At 46.3% G+C, this 20120-nt stretch overlaps 1 protein-coding gene across 2 annotated transcripts in view; it reads left to right on the top strand.

The window, feature by feature from the left end:
- Positions 1-16746, top strand: part of Ehhadh (enoyl-CoA hydratase and 3-hydroxyacyl CoA dehydrogenase) — a 49647-nt gene extending 32901 nt beyond the window's left edge. For both annotated transcript variants that reach the window (XM_036204146.1, XM_036204147.1), the window contains exons 7-8: positions 13077-13418; positions 15378-16746. In XM_036204146.1, the coding sequence (XP_036060039.1) occupies positions 13077-13418; positions 15378-16639 (1604 nt within the window). In that variant the 3' untranslated portion in view covers positions 16640-16746. The remainder of the gene's footprint in view (positions 1-13076; positions 13419-15377) is intronic.
- The last annotated feature ends 3374 nt before the right edge of the window (positions 16747-20120 follow it).

Raw genomic sequence — 20120 nt, 5'->3', positions numbered from 1 at the left:
CTACCGGGTTCCTTCCCCTGCAAGTCCCAGGTGTCTAGTCTGGCTGCTAACTGACAGATATCTGACTGGAGTGTAGGCCACCAGGTTCCCAGAGGGTAGTCCGCACAAGACACTGTCCACACCATATCTCCTGTCCCAGATATCACTTGCCAAGTTTGTGGTAGTGGCCGGTGGGGGTTTGTCTGGCCGGCTTCTGCGGCTAATGCAGAGCTTGAGGGGATGCTCAGTCTGCTCCACAGTCCAGTCCAAATCAGCATCCAGGTCAGGGGCAGGGGCAGGTTTGAGATGGGAGCCATGAATCCATGCAGCAATCCTGTACACCTTGACTGCCGTCGGGGTGGTCAGCAGGACTTGGTATGGTCCCTTCCACTGGGGTTCCAAAGTCTGATGCTGGTGTCTGTGGATGTATACGAAGTCCCCCATGTGGAACTGATGGGCAGCGCTGTCCCCACCGGGTTGGTACACAGTGGACAGTTGCTTCCACAGTGTATGCTGGACAGATGCTAAGGCTTTCAGCCTATCAGACAGAGGGGAAGGCATGATTTCTCCCTGCTGGAGGGTTAGGTTCTTAACTGGGGGTGCACACCCAAAGAGCAGTTCAAAGGGGTAAGACCCATGAAAGAAGGGGTATTTCTAGCTCTAAAGAGGGCATACGGTAGGAGCATTGTCCAATCTCTAGAGCCAGTCTCCATGGTCAATTTGGTTAAGGTCTCCTTAATGGTCCTGTTGGTTCTTTCTACCTGTCCTGAGCTCTGGGGTCTGTATGCACAATGCAGCTTCCAATCAATCCCCAGTACCTTTGTCAGTCCCTGACTTACCTGGGCCACGAACGCTGGGCCATTATCTGACCCAATTACCTGAGGCAGTCCAAATCTTGGGAAGATCTCTTCCAGGATTTTCTTAGCGACTATTGCTGTAGTCTCCTTTTTGGTGGGGTAGGCTTCTACCCATCCTGTAAAGCTATCTACAAACATTAGCAGGTACTTTAGGCCATACTTAGCTGGCTTTTCTTCGGTGAAGTCTACTTCCCAATGCTGGCCAGGGTGGGTTCCTTGTAGTCTTTTTCTGGGGGCCAGTTTCCCAGGATATGCATATACCTGCTGGCAGGCCCGGCAAGCAGCTACCACCTTCTCTGCCATTTGTTTCTTCTCAGATGGGGAGAGGGTCTTATCTTCTGTAGTCAGCTGGATCAATTTTCTGCTGCCCAGATAGGTTAATTTGTGGATCCTTTCCAGAGTGTCTTTCAGAAGTTCCGGGGGTGGAGCCTCTTCAGGAGCTGGATCCTCTGGAGTCGAGGCGTGAATGGCCAGGCTCCTTGGATCTCGGAGCGCAGCCTCCTTTGTGTCTTGATCAGCCTTCCTGTTTCCTGCTGCAACTGGGGAGTACCCTTTTTGGTGCCCAGGGCAATGTACGATGGCCAGCTCTTGAGGCAACATTACAGCCTCCAATAGGGCCTCAATTTCTTTTTTAGTTTTGATTTCTTTTCCAGATGAGATTAGTAGCCCTCTCTCTTGATATATTGCCCCATGCACATGCGCTGTTGGGAATGCATACCGGCTGTCAGTATAGATTGTGGCCCGTTTCCCTGCATCCCTGGTGAGAGCTCGCATGAGCGTGATCAGTTCTGCTTTCTGGGCTGAAGTTCCTTCCGGGAGGCTACTAGACCAAATTACCCGATTTTTGTCCACTACGGCTGCTCCCACTTTCCTCTGCCCCCCACTCAGGAAACTGCTGCCATCCGTATACCATATCAGATCAGAGTGGGCTAGAGGCTGGTCTGTTAGGTTCTTTTGGACCCCAGTCTCTTCGGCTAGGATGGCCTCGCAGTTATGGACTAGTTTATTCTCACCCTCCTCCGGGGAGATTGGGAGGAGGGTGGCCGGATTCAAAAGGGACGGGGGCCCAAATGTGATGCGGTCTAGGTCTAGTAGCATTGTCTGGTAATAGGTGGCCCGGGCATTGCTCAGCCATCTTTCGTGCGGCTGGCAAACAATGCTCTCCAGCGCATGGGGAGCAATGATGGTCAGGTGCTGCCCCAGAGTCAATTTGTCCGCATCTCTCACCAGAGTAGCCACTGCTGCCACTGCCCGTAGGCAAGTGGGCCACCCTTTAGCCACTGGGTCAAGTCGTTTGGTTAAGTAGGCGATGGGCCTTTTCCAGGGTCCAAGAGCTTGCGCTAGTACACCAACTGCCACCCCCTTTTTCTCGTGGAGGTACAGGGTGAAGGGCTTACTCACATCAGGAAAAGCGAGGGCGGGTGCCGACAGGAGTGCCTTCTTCAGCATCTCGAACGCTGTCTCATGTTCCTCTTGCCAGAAAAAGGGGTTCTTTTCCTTGAGTAAGGGGGAAAACGGCTCAGTTATGGTGGCTAATCCTGGGATCCATAGGCGACAGAACCCTGCTGCACCTAGAAACTCCCGTAGTTGACGGCGATCTGATGGGGCTAGGATGTTGGCCACCATTTTCTTTCGGGCGTCTGTCAGCCATCTTTTCCCTCCTTCAAGAGAGTAGCTGAGAAAGGTGACTCGGTTCTGGCAAATTTGTGCCTTCTTGGCAGATGCTCTATATCCCAATTTTGCCAAGGTACCCAGCAGTTTCTCTGTCCCCCGACTACAGGCATCTTGATCGTCAGTTGCCAGTAGGAGGTCATCAACGTATTGAAGGAGAGTGACCTCGGGTGTTGTCTCTCGGAACTCTCGCAGGTCCTGATGCAAGGCCTCATCAAAGATGGTTGGAGAGTTCTTGAATCCCTGTGGGAGCCTGGTTCAAGTTAACTGCCCTGTTCTCCCTTTCTCAGGGGTCTGACCCTTCAAAGGCAAAAAGTGTCTGAGAGTCCGGGTGAAGGGGCAGGCAGAAGAAAGCATCCTTCAGGTCTAAAACTGTGTACCAATTTCGTTCTGGGGGCAGTGTACTTAGAAGGTTGTAGGTGTTGGGCACTGTGGGGTGTATGTCCATTACTCAAGTGTTTACTTCCCGTAGGTCTTGGACGGGTCTATAATCATTAGTTCCCAGCTTCCTTACTGGCAGGAGCGGAGTATTCCAATCCGATTGGCATGGTCTTAGTATGCCAAGTTCTAGGAATCGTTCTATGTGGGGTTTAATGCCCTCTCTGGCCTCTCGGCTGAGGGGGTATTGTCTTACCCGAGCCGGAACTGCTGTGGGTTTTAAGGTGACCACAATGGGTGGCTGTTCTACTGCCAGTCCAGGTCCCCCCATCTCTGCCCAAGCCTCTGGGAACCTGCGGGTCCATTCTTCATTTCCCAGTCCTGTGGGGACCATGGTCAATTGGGCCGCGGGGACGGTGGTCCCATACAGTCGATATTCCTCTGTTGCTGGGAGTTCTAGAGTGAGGAGGTGGAGGTCCCCGACCATGGGATGGGCAAATTTTAATTCAGGTCCTTGGGTGGTGAAAGTTATTTGGGCTCCTAATTTTGTCAGGAGATCCCTCCCCAGGAGAGGCGCCGGACAGTTAGGGAGGACCAGAAAAGAATGTTGCACAGTACCTTTCCCCAAGTTCACTGTTCTCTGAGTGGTCTAGGCTCTCTCTCTACTACCGTTGGCCCCTTGGACCAGAGACTTGCGGGAAGATAGTGGCCCGAGTGTTTGTTGTATTGCTAAAAAGACTGCCCCCGTATCTACTTCAAAGTCGACTGGGGTCCCCTCCACTTCAAAGGTTACCCAGAGTTCGGGGAGGGGTTCCGAACCCTGACTTCCTCAGTCCTCAAGGGCCAAGAATGACCGGCCTCGTCCTCTCTGTTTTTTGGGGCACTCTTGGGCCCAATGACCTTCTTCCTTGCAGTATGCACATTGGTTAGGCTTTAAAGGTGGGCGACCTCCTTTGCCTCGAGGCCCTGAGTTGTCTTTCACTGCCACTGCCAGGATCCGTGATAAATTTTGATTTTTCCACTTTTTTCTTAGTCTTTTTTTTTCCTCTCTCTTTTTCTAACCTGGCTTTTTTTTTCTCTGCAGTTTCTCTTTTATAATAATCCTTTTCTGCTTCCTTGACTAAATCTCTCAAACTCAGTCCCTGCAAACCATCTAATCTCTGTAACTTGCGTCTTATGTCTGCAGCTGACTGTCCTATAAAGGCCATCACTGCTACCGCCCCCTTCTGTTCTTCAGACTGTGGATGGAAAGTCGTATACCTCCTGTATGCTTCCATGAGGCCTTTCAAGGAAGGCAGAGGGGGTTTTGTAAGGCCCTTGGAGAACCTCACCTACCTTGGCCAAATTAGTGGGCCTTCTGGCCGACGCACGGAGACCCGCCATTTGAGTCTGGTGATAGAGGGACAGATGCTCCCTACCTTCCGGGGTATTTGGGTCCCAGGTTGGTCGTCTTAATGGGAAGCGCTCATCAATCAGTGTGGGGAGTTGAGTCGGTCGCCCATCTGGCCCAGGGACTAGTTTCCTGGCTTCCAGGAGAATGCGCTCTCTCTCTTCCTTAGTGAAGAGGATCCCCAGGAGCTGCTGGCAATCGTACCAAGTAGGTTGGTGGGAATACATGATGGAATCTAAGAGACCTGTTAATCTGGAGGGGTCCTCAGAAAATGGAGGGTTATTATTTTTCCAGTTATACAAGTCAGAGGAGGAAAAGGGCCAGTATTGGAGAGCGGGCATGTCACCCCCGGCCCCATCATCGACCGTTCCCCCAATGGGGCACAAAGGCAGTGTGATAGCCTGGGGTGCCTCATCTGGGGGCCTTGCTCTCCTCTGGTGGATTCCCTGTGGTGGACCCGACGGAGAGACCAAGACAGACTCGGGCCCAGTCTCTGCCTGAGGTCATGGTTCGTGCCGATAGGGAGGCGGTCGTGGTGGGAAGTCTAAGGCAAATGAAATGAGGTCATTCTGAGATTCAGGTAAGGGGGGTTGAGGAGGGGATGGAGTCAGTAATGGAGTTGATTGGGAAGGCTTTGTCGTGAGAATCAGGGCAGAAGTTAGTGAAGGTGCTGTAGGAGCAGTCAGGAAGGGTCGGACCCACTTAGGAGGGTCAGTCACCAGATCCTCCCATACCCAAATGTAGGCCTGCTGGTCTGGGTGTCCATGCGAACCTGGAATGAAAATCTTTTGTTTGACTGCCCTAATTATATTAAGATCAAAAGTACCATCTACTGGCCACCCGACTCTGAAGGTGGACCATTCAGAGGAACAGAAACTCTGCCACTTTCCCTTCCTCACCCAAACCACCAGGTTCGACGTGTGGTCCGTCACTGCCAACCAATGAGAGAGGGTTAGGGACAAAGGGGTGGAGGCAGACTGTCCCATTCCAAACAAGTAGAAACAGACACAGAAGGACACAAAAATTGAGATACAACACACAAACAAGACAAGCCAGCAAAAATGGTAGGGAAAATGAAACCAAAAGATTGTCTATTGGCCTGGGCCATCTGAAAAATCTCCTAGACAAAAGGGAATCAGACGGGGCCCCTGTCCCAGGTTCCCCACACTCCAGAGAGTCCTCCAGAGCTGCAGCCTGTGGGTTCAGGACATGTCTGTCCCCCACCATCCAAGGGTCCTCACTGGCCGCTTGAACAGCTGCTTCCCTGCTGACTCACCACCGTCCTTACCAATCTTGGTGGGACCTCCAAATGTTAGGGTCGGCATCCAAAACAGAGAGCTTCACTCCAATATCGGGTCACAAAAGAAGCTTTATTTAGCACAAGCTCGTGGGTCACCAGCGCGAGAAGTAACTGGTGACCCCGAGTCTAAGGCTCGCAGGCCTTTTATGAGGCGGTTCTGTCAGGGCAGGGCAGCGCGGTCATCCAGAGTGCAGACATCTGGGGGCCAGATGTCTTCACGGTCTTTCTCAGAGTCTGGTTGGGTAAATGAATTCCAAGCTTATCTAGCAAGGGGTTATTTTGCAAGCATTCTTCTCAAGCAATTTATCTTGCAAGCACAACCGCAGGCGGTTATCCTGCAATGATCCTGTTAGCCCAGCATGATGGGCTAACTTTTCTGGTATGGGGCATGTGGGGCAGAGTGCAGTATTTTCCACTGAATCTACAATTAGCAGAGCTAGTGGGGGGTGGGCCTTGTTTCCCTTACAATGGCCTTTCACCCTAAATATCTAATGGGGCATCCATGAAATAGAATGTAGCCAAGCTTTAGTGCTACACTGATCTGCCACAAACTCCATAGTCTATTGTGCTAGGTAATGAAAAGAACGTTGTTTTAAGTGGTGTTTTGCAAACGGTGTAACAAAAAAGGAGGGTGTGAGTGGAGAGAAGGTGTGTATGTTAGGTGGGCTAGTGTACTGCTGTCTGTGCCCAAAGTCTTCCAGAAGCAGTCACAGGAAATGAAGGGACCGCTTCTGGGAGTGGAAGCAGACATTGCTAAAGTTTTAAGGACATGGTTTATGGTTTGTTTTGCTGTACCTGGAGATGTCATACCCTATGAGTGTTCTTCTGGTTGAAAAATAGAATTAATTTGAAACAAGGAACAAACATGTAGCCGGTCCACTAGAGGACAGAGCCTGCAAGGCCTTCAAAGAGTTCATGGCCTCCAGAGTTTCTCCGGAGTTTGGACATGTAAGTTCTGTCCCTGCTGGACTTGTGGACCAGTGGTGTTCCTTCAAACGCCCCTTTAGTACTCACCTACAGAATTATTTGGGTTTTCTAATTTTGTTTTTTGTTTGCTTATGGGTTTTTTGTTTGTTTTTATTTTTGTTTTGTTTTGTTTTTTGAACTTAAAACTGTACCTTTCAGCTAGGAAAAAATACAGCTGGGACTGGTGACAACTCTGGGGCATGAGAGCAAAGCCAGAGCCACTTCCCAATATCCTTCCTGCCAGAAGTCACAATAGAAACAAAATCCATTGAAGAACTTCAGGGGGAAGTTTGTGGAGGCCGCATGTGCTCAGCAAGTAGGAAGACGAGGATTGCTGGCCTCCAGCAGGCAGAATGGAGTGTGTGCCAGTCTCTGCTTGGCGACAGAGAAAGCGCGGGGTCATTCCAAGACATTCCTCATTGGCTGCCCCTCCAGTGACCATTTTTTACCCCGAAATCCTTTCTATGGTCCAGCTAGTTGGGGTTTCAGTGTGAGTGCCGACTCACACCACAAAAGTGAGGTGCTGATGGGAAAATCCTCCTGACTCCTGGAGAGTGTTCTCTCTGTGTGGGAGCAGTTTTCTGACCCGGTCCAGTCTTGGAATCAAGTCATGCTATGGATTTCAGTTTGTACCAGCCTCAGTTTCTCTGGGCAGTCTGTCCTTACCTGGTTTCCCTGGATTCTGCTCTGAGAATTGAGTTACTTCAAATAAAGGATAAGGACCAAGGTCTACTACACTTACACTATGGTCTGGCGGTGTTTATTCCTTTCAGCTTTAAAAGTTATTTCTAAACCTTAAATTCAAAAGTTTACAAAACAAAATGCTGGCTGGTCTCAGCAACCTTACATAGTTTGTCCACTTGGTGGCACCCCAAAGTTGAGGCATTGTCTGCTTTAATTCTTAAGTTGCCTGTGGCTCTGGCTTTGATCAGTTAAATGTGACTGTTTTACATTTTCGTCATGAGGAGAGGATGGAGATGAATAAACTTGCTTGTTATGTACTAATATTTCAGTGGTGAGGATCTGTGAAACCGTGGGGTTGATTCCAATTCCAAGAAGGAAAAAAGCCGATAAAAAATTTACATCTATTTTATATCTATAGCTAGTTAGAATTCATTCGAGTAGATACAAAAATTGTAAGGAGATAGATGAAAATAAAAAAGCTTTTCATAAAAGTTACCATCTGTTTTTTGTTTTTACTGTGATGTGGTTTTCTGTTTGTCTGCTTATTGGTTTTGGTGTTGTTTTTGTGGAGAGGCCTCATAGGGAATGGAACTTTGCACATATGTGACAGAGATATGTCACCAGCCCTTGTTTTATTTTTTTTTTCTAGTTTAGGATATGCTAGTTTTCCAGATAGTTCTAAGTTTTTGGATGTGTTTGCATTTTGTTCAGCTTTATGTATTTCTTTGTTGTATGGATCTTAATTGACTCTGTTTACAATTTTCCATGTAAGTAGTAATCAGATGAAGAACAGTTAGAATGTTCCCTGAGCTTCTCTGGTGTTCATTTATGCACAGTGAAATTCACCCATTTAAGCATAGAGTGTGGTGAGTGTCGGCAATAGTTGTGTGATTACTGCAAAATGGTCTCTGGCCAGACGTCAGGGGTAATGATAGCCATGTGGATGACAATAGCTCTTCTTTTGATTTTCTCATCTCTGAAAAGGAAGGGCTCCACAAAGTTAGTTGACTTCTGGCTGTATTCTGAGAAAGCAAAGGCCATGCTGGTTAGACTCTCAGTGTCTGGTCCTTGCAACAAACAAGCATGTCCACAGTGTCTGTTTTGGGCTCCAGTGAATAGAATCCCATGGAAAATGTTAGAACTTTTACATTGCTGTGGAGTTTTTGTTGTTTGTTTGTTTGTTTGTTTTTTGACCTGAGAACGACTTTTTTCTTACTATTTCAGGTTGGGGATGATAGCATGCTTACATGCTAACATGTAGGGGTCCCCCGGTCCAGTCCCAACAGCTATAAAACTGTGGGTGTTAGCACACTCCTGTAATCCCAGCTCTCTGGGTGGAGGCAGGAGGGTAGCAGGCTGTTCTTGGTCACGTGAGATCCAGTCTCCTTGTTGACGATCGATCTAATAGGGGAGCAGTAGAAAAGCTGGGCATCAATAAATGCCTAAGAGCATCTTGCTATTTGTGATTTATTATCTCACAAAGCACACCAGTTAGTGATGCCTACTTTCCATTTTATTTGAGGCCTTACTGTAACATGAACCTTAAACGATCTTATAAAAACAAACAAACAAAAAACCCCAAACAAACAAAAAACAAAAAAACAACCCAGAGCTTTTTTTATTAGGATGAAAGCTGAAAGATCAGAGAAGCAGAACAGCCAGCCATTAGCTTACCTCTACAAAATCCTCAGCCACAAGAGAGTGAGTTCCTGTTTCCTCACACCTTACATACCTTTCTCTGCCCTGCCATATGACTTCCTGGGATTAAAGACGTGTGTCTCCACTGCCTGGTTCTGTTTCTCTCATGTAGCCCAGTGTGGCCTTGAACTCACAGAGATCCAGACGGATCTCTGCCTCCCGAGTGATAGGAATGAAAGTATGCGCCACCACTGCCTGACTTCTATGTCTAATTTAGTGGCTGGCTCTGTCCTCTGATCCCCAGGTAAGCTTTATTGGGGTGCACAATATGTCACCACACTCAATACTTCTTTTTATGCATCCCTGCCCCCTCTCACTTGCTCTTAAATGTAGCTATTAGTATGTAGTCATTTGACAGAACAAGACTGGTGGGTTGACTTGATGGTCAGGTTCACAAACAGCCAACACCTCATTAAACGTGTGTTATATGTGTGTGGGAATGTACTCTTCTGAAGCTCATTTTGATGCGCAAAAACAGTTCTCCATCTTTACTATGTCGGGATTTTCTATCACATAGCCTGCAGCATATTGCCACATCCACTACTCAAATGTTGAACTGAAAAGCCGAAAAAGAAAAGATGTAAAGGTTTCATGTTTCCCTCCCATGAGTGAGGCGAATGATTCACATCATGGTCAGTGTTTTGGAGCAAGTGGTGATCCGGGGGGAGTTGAAGAGCTGTTGTTGTGCCCACGGTGTGCTTTTTCTGTACAAACTTAACACCGAGTCCTAGAGAGTTGACTATGGAAGTTCATTAAAGAGCTTCATACAAAACCTTCCAGACCTGAGACCCAAGAGATAGGGCAGAGCCACACAGAACTCCTTGTCTCTCCCGAGGAAGGGAGGGCTTGTAAAATGCCATGTATTTCCACTTGCCTGTGATTAGCAGCAGCCTGGTAATCCTTCGGGTGAGAACTCCTCATCCTCACCACATGTTGCTGGTGTGAAGCTGAACATGAGGGCTGGGCCAGGGAGCCTCCATCTGGGAGTCCCAGCTCAGGAGTGATGCTCAGGGAGTTGGCTCATTTGTGGGTTTGGGGTTTTTTTTTTCTTTTAAGATTTTATCTTATATTTTATATCATGTGTATATCTGTGTGGGTTTGTGCACACGAGTGCAGAGCTTTCAGAGGCCAACAGATCCTCTGGAACTGGAGTTACAGTGGTTGTGAGCCACCCTACACAGGTGCTGGGAATGAAACTCAGGTCCTCCGGAAGAGAGAGCAGCAAGCGCTCTTAACCGATGAGCCATTTAACCACGGGGCCGTTTCTGCAGCCTCGGGTTTTGTTTTGGAGGCAGTCTCTAGCCCGATGCTCGATCTTCCTGTCTCATTGTCTCAAGTTCTGGGATGATAGGCATACACCACCATGCTCCCCTCTGACGCTCTGTTCTTGTCTATGTAGTGAGCTCTGGCTGTTTGCCCTGGATGTTTGATCCATTTTTAACAAAGCTGTTTGTTTCTGTTCATTTGGATATTGTGGCTCTTCAGAATTCTTAATGCTTTCCTTCATCTTTCTCTTCATTTTACCAATTGCTCTTTGTAAATTACTTTTATTTTGAGTAAATATATGTATGGCCGTGTTTCTAAAGAATGGAGTGACCCTGTCCTACACAGGAGGCCTCCTCTTGACGCGCCACGGCCCGTGAGTGGCCTTCCTGAAGTTGATGATGGACAGATGTTCTGCCAGTCATTTGCGGAGCCTCTAACATGGATGCAGCACATTGGGTCAGGGTAAGAAGAAAGCAGTCATTTGTGTCTGAGGAAACAATTCATGTAAGCATGGGGTCTCTTTAACCAGACTGACAGTCTCTTCCTGCCATATTGGCAGAAGGGTGTGGGTGAGATGACTCCATTGTGTCCTTCTGAAGGATGACCCACTTGTCAAAACTTGTGAGCAGAGCCTAGGGTAGAAGTGAGTGATTTCATTCCCACCTGCCTATGCTCCCCAGCAGCTGATGACGAGCTGGTCATCAGTGCCTGCTCACTGTGTAGGTGCTGTGTGTCTCCTCAGTGTCCTGAGGGACCTGCCAGAAACTGCAGCTGTCCTCGAGAAGTAACTCCCAGGGCTCAGATCTGTTCGGGACCTCTGTGAGAGCACACACCAAAGTCAAGTGCTAATGATTTTCAGATTGTCATGTCCCGTCTCTGTCCTTAAACCAGTTTAGCTGCATCTGTGATGGGAAATTGCCATTTGAACTTCTTAAACTTTTCAAAGACATCTGGTGTGCTGTGGTGTTTGAAGGCAGATCTAGTCCTGGAAGGAGCCACAGCAGCTTCAAGGATAGCTCTCCAGGTCTGCAGTGTCCTGTGTGGGTAAGGCCACAGCCCTGACACCCACCCTCCTTTCTTTTCCACTTCCCCCAGCCACATGTGTTCTCTTCCTGTCCCCTCTTCTGTCCATCCTGTCTTCACTGGCCACCCATGGATAACGCCAGCTGTGGACTGCACAGACCCTGTCTTCCTCAGCCCCTGCACTGAGGATAAGTGATAACTAAGCGATGGTTATAGCTCCTGGTTCTCCAAAGGAGTGGGGTGAGGAGGAACCACACACTGCTAACCCCTGTCTACACTCCTGTGCTAAAAAATGCCCTTTACATCCTGTAGAATAGCATTCACCTATAACGCTCTCACAGCTACGAGTATTTAATATTTGCGTGTTTGAGTCATGGTCTTGCATTCAGCTTTAAGAACCAGGATGAGAATGTGGAAGCCCAAGGACACATGATGCTATCCAGGCCGTTCTCGTGGTCCCTTGGACACTCCTTAGCACACGACTGTCATGCTCTGTGGCCTTCTGTAGTGGACATATGTCAAAAGCTCTGGTTGGTTCTCTGTCTAACTCTCTTAGGTGGACATTTGTGCTATAATGGTTCATTCTTGAGATGGCAGCCATTTTTAGAACACAGTATGTGGTATAACTAATTAATTTGATGTCTTTTTATCTGATTTTTAAAACCATTTCATTGAATCATTTAATAAAATTACAGAACCATAAGGTTCTGGTACCTAACTGAAGATCACAGAGATGTTCCTTTGTTGATGGCTTTTTTTCTAGAAAATTATATAGTATTAGGAGTTCAGTAGAATTATAATTCATTTTGAGGTGCATGCTTCACAAGGAACAGAGTTCTTAGTACCTGCACATCCAGTTATCCCACCTGCATATCCAGTTATCCCACCTGCATATCCAGTTATCCCACCTGCATATCCAGTTATCCCATCTGCATATCCAGTTATCCCACCTGCATATCCAGTTATCCCACCTGCGTATCCAGTTATCCCACCTGCATATCCAGTTATCCCATCTGTGTATCCAGTTATCCCACCTGTGTATCCAGTTATCCCATCTGCATATCCAGTTATCCCATCTGCGTATCCAGTTATCCCACCTGCATATCCAGTTATCCCACCTGCATATCCAGTTATCCCACCTGCATATCCAGTTATCCAATCTGCGTATCCAGTTATCCCACCTGTGTATCCAGTTATCCCATCTGCATATCCAGTTATCCCATCTGCATATCCAGTTATCCCATCTGCGTATCCAGTTATCCCACCTGTGTATCCAATTATCCCACCTGCATATCCAGTTATCCCATCTGTGTATCCCGTTATCCCACCTGTGTATCCAGTTATCCAATCTCCTTTTTTGGGGGAAAAAAGACTTTTCTTCCCCACTTCGATGATCTTCCCTCCTGTACTGAAAATCAGTGCACTGTATTAGAAGAACTTATTAATGAACTTCCAATTCTCTTCTATCACCAATCATTGCATCCTGTCTGTTCATGACATTTTGAGGGTGTTGTCATTATTAGGAAAGGGATGTGAATAATTTTGAATATATGATAATAACTATGAACTGTCCTATTTGGACTCACTGACAAATTAATATTTAATCTATTATAAAGTTGTCTTGACCTCAGAATAAAGAGAAAATGAACCTTTCATGCCTGAATTAGTACCTTAATACTTTAGAACTTGTAAATTTTGCTTTGTGGTCTGATGTTACTAAGACAGTAGATTTTGGAATTAGTGTTTCATTAAACAATAATGCATAGTGTCTAGCTGGATCATTGGAACCATTGTGCAGCTGCTATGGGGTCCTGTTCCCTTTGGATTATATTTGCAGTGCTCTAATCTTTGCAATTTCTTTCAGATAAACCTCTAGAACCCCGCAGACTCATGAACAAGCCAGTCCCAAGCTTGCCCAACATGGACAGTATTTTTGCGGAATCCATTGCCAAGGTGCACAAGCAGTTCCCCGGCCGCCTGGCTCCAGAGACTTGTGTCCGTTCAGTCCAGGCCTCCGTGAAGCACCCCTATGAAGCGGGCACTAAGGAAGAAGAAAAGCTGTTTATGTACCTTCGGGCATCAGGACAGGCCCGAGCCCTGCAGTATGCGTTCTTCGCTGAAAGGTCTGCCAGTAAGTGGTCAACTCCCTCAGGAGCCTCTTGGAAAACAGCGTCTGCACAGCCAGTCTCCTCGGTTGGCGTTCTTGGTAAGTACATTCTTCAAGCCTGCACGTTTCTTTTAATTAATTGAGAATTTCAGACATGCGTAAAGTATGTTTGGATCAGGTCCCTTCCCCCATCCCTATCCCTTCAATCCTCCCTTAGCCTCCCCCACCACTGTTTTCTCCCAATTCCATGTGCTCGCTCTCTTTTTAAAAATCACCCAGGTTTCTTAGTGCTGCTAATGCGTGCGTGGGTGTGAGGATAGGCTCATCCCGAAAGAAAACTGACTCTCCCTCAGCCAACAGCCATCAATGGCCAATAGCGCTTAGCCGGAGGCCCCCCTTTATGTGGGATTTCTGTCCACTTGGTCTTTCCAAGGTCTTGTGAGTCTGTCAGAACAGTTGTCATATGCACAAATGCACTGTTGTGTACAAAAACACAGCACAGTTCAAGTGTCACTCGCTTGGGGCCGTCGGATGCTAAGTTCTTTGTTGAACTTGGTGCTCAAGTTAGCTTCTGTGAACTCTCCACAGTACATGAACCCTCTCCATCCTGCGGGGCAGCCCCAGGGACTTTTCAACAGGAGCAGTCCCATCTACACATAGGCCGCAAGAGTGGAGTTTATGTCTGACTCTGTCTACTCCATCTGCCTCGAATACTTTGGCGTAACTATTGAAATTGGGAAGAGTGACTTCTCCAATTTTGTAAAAAACTGTTTTGACTCTTCTTGCATTTCTGTATGAATTTTAGAATCTACCGTTAATTTACGCAAAAAAAGTTGGGATGGCACAGAGCTTGCCTTGGTTCTACAGATCAATTTGCTATTTCTTCTTAACAATATTAAAATTTTCCCAGTCTGTGAGCCATGGATGTCCTTCAGTTTATTTAGGTCTTCTGTGATGCTTTTCCCCCTTTCTCTCTCTTTTGATTTTCCTTCCTTCCTTCTTTATTTTTTCTTTTCTTGTTTTCAATGTTAAGTCTCAAACTCAGGGCCTTGTGCATGTGAGGTGAGTACTTTAACACCGAGCAGCAGTGAGTTTTTTCAATAGTGTTTCATTAATCTTAGTGCAGAAGCCTTCCTTTGTCAAGTGCATTTCTTTCAGCGCATTATTTTTTGATGTTATCACAGGTAGAATTATTTTTCTTATTTTCATACGGATTGTTCATTGCTAATGTGTGGGATTATATTTGGTGCAGGAGAGATGGCTCAGCAGTTGGGAGTACCTGGTTTGAAAGCATGAACATCAGAGTTTAGACCCCAGTACCCATGTAACCCCAGCTTCAAGGGGCACAAAGACAGGAGGGTCACTGGGGCTTGCTGGCTTCCAGGCAAGGTGAAAAGACCCAAGTCCCCACCCTCTTCAGAGAGGAGACCCTGTTTCCAGAGGAATAGGCAGTGACTGACGAGGACACCTGTTTTCTTCTTCTGACACCTGTGACACATACACACAGAGAAAGAAATGTTAAAGAGAACACGGTGGCTTTCATATACAGATTTTTATATCCTGGAACCTTACTGGGCTTGTTCATTAGTTTTAATAGCTTATGTGTATATATGAATATGAATCCTACTGACTTTTATTTCCTCTGGAGCACTTAGCCATGCATGAACTCTTATTCAATACATTTATGTTCACTGACCAGTCCTAATATTCTTTTTGTTTGTTTGTTTGTTTGTTTGTTTGTTTGTTTGAGACAGGGTTTCTCTGTGTAGTTTTGGTTCCTGTCCTGGAACTTTGTAGCCCAGGCTGGCCTCCAACTCACTGAGATCTGCCTGGCTTTGCCTCCTGAGTGCTGGGATTAAAGGTGTGTGCCACCACTGCCTGGTGGCCTCCAACCCTAATATTCTTAATCATCTTTGGTGCTAGGGACAGAAACCAGGTCTTCATGCATGATCAGCACACACTGTGGCACTGAGCAGCAGCACTTTGCCACCGATGCCTTCTACCAGTGTCCACCTGTTCAGCAGATGATGTTTTCTTCTCTTTGCTCTTAATCCATAGGCTTGGGAACAATGGGCCGAGGCATTGCCATTTCTTTTCTAAGGGCTGGGATCCCTGTGGTCGCTGTAGAGTTGGACCCAAAGCAGCTAGATCTTGCAAAAAAGATAATAACTGCCTCCTTGGAAAAAGAAGCATCCAAAATGCAGCAGAGCGGCCGTGCTCCAGCAAGACCCAACCTTAGGTTCTCCTCATCCACAAAGGAGCTTTCAAGTGTGGATTTAGTGGTTGAAGCAGTGTTTGAAGATATGAACCTGAAGAAGCAGGTCTTTGCTGAACTGTCAGCCCTGTGCAAGCCAGGAACCTTTCTGTGCACCAATACTTCAGCCCTGGATGTGGATGAGATTGCGTCTTCCACAAATTGCCCTCAGCTGGTGATTGGCACCCACTTCTTCTCACCAGCTCATATCATGATTTTATTAGAGGTTATTCCAAGCCGATACTCTTCCCCCACTACCATTGCCACTGTTATGAGCTTATCAAAGAAGATTGGAAAGATTGGAGTCGTTGTAGGCAACTGCTATGGATTTGTTGGGAATCGAATGCTAAGTCCCTATTACAACCAGACGTATTTCTTGTTGGAGGAAGGGAGTAAGCCAGAGGATGTAGATGAGGTCTTAGAAGAGTTTGGTTTTAAAATGGGGCCCTTTAGAGTGTCCGATATGGCAGGACTAGACGTGGGTTGGAAAGTTCGCAAGGGGCAAGGCCTTACTGGACCTTCCTTGCCACCAGGAACTCCTGCCCGTAAGAGGGGCAATAGCAGATACTCCCCACTTGCTGATATGCTCTGCGAATCCGGGCGATTCGGTCAGAAGACCGGTAAGGGTTGGTATCAGTATGACAAACCACTGGGTCGGATTTACAAACCCGATCCCTGGCTCTCCACGTTCCTGTCACAGTATAGAGCAACCCATCACATTGAACCGCGCCCCATCAGCAAGGATGAGATCCTGGAGCGCTGCTTGTATTCCCTTATCAATGAGGCATTCCGCATCTTGGAGGAGGGGATGGCTGCTAGCCCAGAGCACATTGACGTCATCTACTTGCATGGGTACGGGTGGCCAAGGCACATGGGCGGGCCCATGTTCTATGCTGCCTCAGTTGGGTTGCCCACAGTTCTAGAGAAACTGCAGAAATATTACAAACAGAACCCTGATATCCCCCAACTGGAGCCCAGTGACTACCTGCGAAAGCTGGTTGCCCAGGGAAACCCTCCCCTGAAAGAATGGCAAAGTTTGGCAGGGCCTCACACCAGTAAACTGTGATTTAGCCGTTTGCATTTTGCCACACATGTTGGCATCTAATTTCAGATTGCTCTGAGGTGATGATGATGATGATGATGATGACGATGACGACTGGTCAGCAAAAGCTCCTCTCTATATCTTTCTACCTCATGATTCTATTGATCAGATTTTAGGAATGCATTTCCTGTGCCTCTGAATGTATTTCTATCAGAAAAATTCAGTGAGTATGTACTTACACTACTAAAAGAGTTCTCTTTTGACTCTTTGCCTTGTATGACAAAATTTGTACAAAATGTTGATAGTAGAGTTATTCATAATAACTCCAAATTAACAACCCAGATGTGCCTTAGCAAATCAACAAAAAGTGCCATATACATGAAATTGACAATTTTCAGCCATGTGAAATAATTGACACACCTTGTAACATGATGCTGAGTTAAGGCACTGCTCTGAGTAAGAGGAGGCAGGCAGAAAAGGCCACATGTAATTTGGATATAGATATGAAATTCCAGAATATACAGATCTGTGGACAGACAGTAGATGAGTGGTCCAAGACTGTAATTGTTAGAAGTTAAAATTACTGCTCATGGATACAGAATATCTTTGGGGGAGGGTTGTTAAATTTTTCTGAAATTACTCTAGTGGTGGTGGTTCTGTAGTGCTACAAATATACCAAAACACGCTAAGTTGAATGGCTCAAATGAACTATGTTGTCTATATATCATATATCTCAATAAAGTTAATAAAATTAATGGAAAGAAGGCTTCTCATTCTGTAAAAATGTTTTCATAGTATTTTCAACTATTAATGTAAGCAAAGTCATTGTAGTTTCTGATGGAGAACTCTCAGGTGAGTGGAGTGTAAATATTCCATTGGAAAACAGACTGGTGAGGGATGGTGATGCTAACCCAGGAGGATCAGAGGTTCAAGGGCTGGAGTGGGCAACAGGGAACCCCATCTCAAAGCACAAGCAAGAAACCAAGTGTGACTTGTAAGTCAGTTTGGAATTTTTAAAGAAGGATGATTAGCATTTTGGTAATTTGATTGGAATTCAGTGGGTGGCTCAGCAGCCACATGAGTCTGATACCACAAGTTCATTTCTGGAACCCATGTAAAGGTGGAAAGAGAGAACCAACTCGTGGAGTTGCCCTCTGACCTGGACACATGTAGGATGCTTTGCACATGCCCCCTCCATGATGATAAAAATATTAGACCTTATTTTAATCCTACACTAGCCATTCTTCATAGACACTGGGAAAAACAGTCTCACAATTTACATGGCAGCACAGAAAGACAGGACTAGTCAAAACACTTTGAACAAACAGAATGTAAGGGGGAGAATCACATGCCCGATTATGCTACAGAACCATAGTAATAAAAATGCCACGATGCTGGTACAAATGGGTACAGAGCTCAGTGGAATAGAATTGGGGACCTGAAAGTCCTGCAGCTGCAGCTACTGATCTTTGACAGAAAGATGCACTCAGAAAGGACATCTTCAACAAATGATGCTGGGAAACCTGGTCTTCAATATGCAGAGGAATGAAAATAGATTTTTCTTAATCTCTTATCTTGCACACACATACACACACACAACAAGCTAGTGCCATTGCTCTTGGTTACCCTCCAGAACTTGACAGTAAGATCCTATTGCTGAAGACACTACATACTTGAATCAGAACACAGTGAAATCAAGCTGGTACTGACCTGGAAGCTTCACCCCTACTGGCTAGTTTTCATGGTGCTAGAAGGTGCTGTGCCTGTTACTGGAAGATACAAATAACCATCAGCCTCACCCAGCTGTGAATCCAGTGGCACATAACAATGAATGGCCTGACCAGATATATCCACTGATGCAACAGTGGCATGAATGTTAGGATAACCAACCACTTTCTGCATGGATCTAAGACCTGCTCCATGAAATGGAGCCCACACCTGACCCTGGGAATGGAGCCAAGAACCAGTAGCTAAATAGGTCATAAGCTCTAGGGGGAACCTATACTATTCTGCTAAATGAGCATAGTATTTAAATTACCCCTAATGACTTTATTGCTATACCCATAGGTCAGTGTATCTCTCAATCTTCTTCAGAGAAGTTTCTTACACTACTTGGCAATTAGCACGGAGACCCCTCCCCGCAACTGATCAATATGTAGAGAATTAAAAGACTGTGGAGTGTTCAACCCTAAATAGACATACATGCCATACCCCTCCCTACCAAAGCTCAGGGATTTTCATGGAAGAGGGGGCAGAAAGAGTGTAACAGGCAGAGGTGGTGGTAATAACTTCAAGGAAACCGTGTTTTCTGGACACAACAGAGCCGTTGCACATATAAGCTCACAATGATTGTGACAATATGCACAACACTTCACAAAGCTCAAGCCAAATCACAGCATGGAGACCCAACATGGACACAAAATCCCACCAGTAGCCAAGCTTCTAGGAGAGGGAGAGTTGTGTAGGTGGAATTTTCCTGTCCCACAGCTGCTCTCAAATAATCACTCAGAGGCTTAATATTAATTACAATTGCTCAGCCAATAGCTCAGGCTTATTACTAATCAGCTCACACATTTTAAGTTAATCTATATTCCTTATTTGTGCTCTGCCATGTGGCAGTACCTTATTAGCATGGCACATTCATCTCCTGCTCCCTCTGCATCTGGCTGGACACCCCAGACTCCACCCTTCCTCATCCTATCATTCTCAGTTTGGCTTTCCCATCTAACTTTTATCCTGTTCAGCTATTGGCCAGTCAGCTTCTTTATTAAGCCAATCATAGCAACATATATTCACACAGTGCACAGAAGAGCAAACCGGAGTTGGCTTTCATGTGTGACACTGAGTAGGCTGACCATTAGTGACACTGAGTAGGCTGACCATTAGTGACACTGAGTAGGCTGACCATTAGTGACACTGAGTAGGCTGACCATTAGTGACACTGAGTAGGCTGACCATTAGTGGCACTGAGTAGGTTGACCATTAGTGACACTGAGTAGGTTGACCATTAGTGACACTGAGTAGGCTGACCATTAGTGACACTGAGTAGGCTGACCATTAGTGACACTGAGTAGGCTGACCATTAGTGACACTGAGTAGGTTGACCATTAGTGACACTGAGTAGGTTGACCATTAGTGACACTGAGTAGGCTGACCACACTCCAGGGCAAGCTGCATTTCCAAGAGTAGCTGAGCAACACAAATTGGATTCAGATTTTTTACAAAAAGAAAAAAAGACTGGAAGTTGGGTGGATAAAGAGTGAGAGCTGAGAGGAATTGAGGGAGAGAGGGTGAATATGGTCAAATTACATTGTGTGAAATTCTCAAAGAATTAATCAAGAGCTTATTGTTTTTTTAAAAATCTCAACTCTAAATGGACTGAGGACCTCCATGTAAGACCTAATACTCTGAAAAAGTAGGACACATATTTCCAGTGACGGGCACAGTTAAGGACTTTCTGACTGAGACTCTATCTAGCAGCACAGAAAATCAGACCAACGGTCAG

Source organism: Onychomys torridus, chromosome 12 (assembly GCF_903995425.1).
Source record: "Onychomys torridus chromosome 12, mOncTor1.1, whole genome shotgun sequence".
Classification (NCBI taxonomy): domain Eukaryota; kingdom Metazoa; phylum Chordata; class Mammalia; order Rodentia; family Cricetidae; genus Onychomys; species Onychomys torridus.
This window is presented reverse-complemented; position numbering and strand designations above follow the sequence as displayed.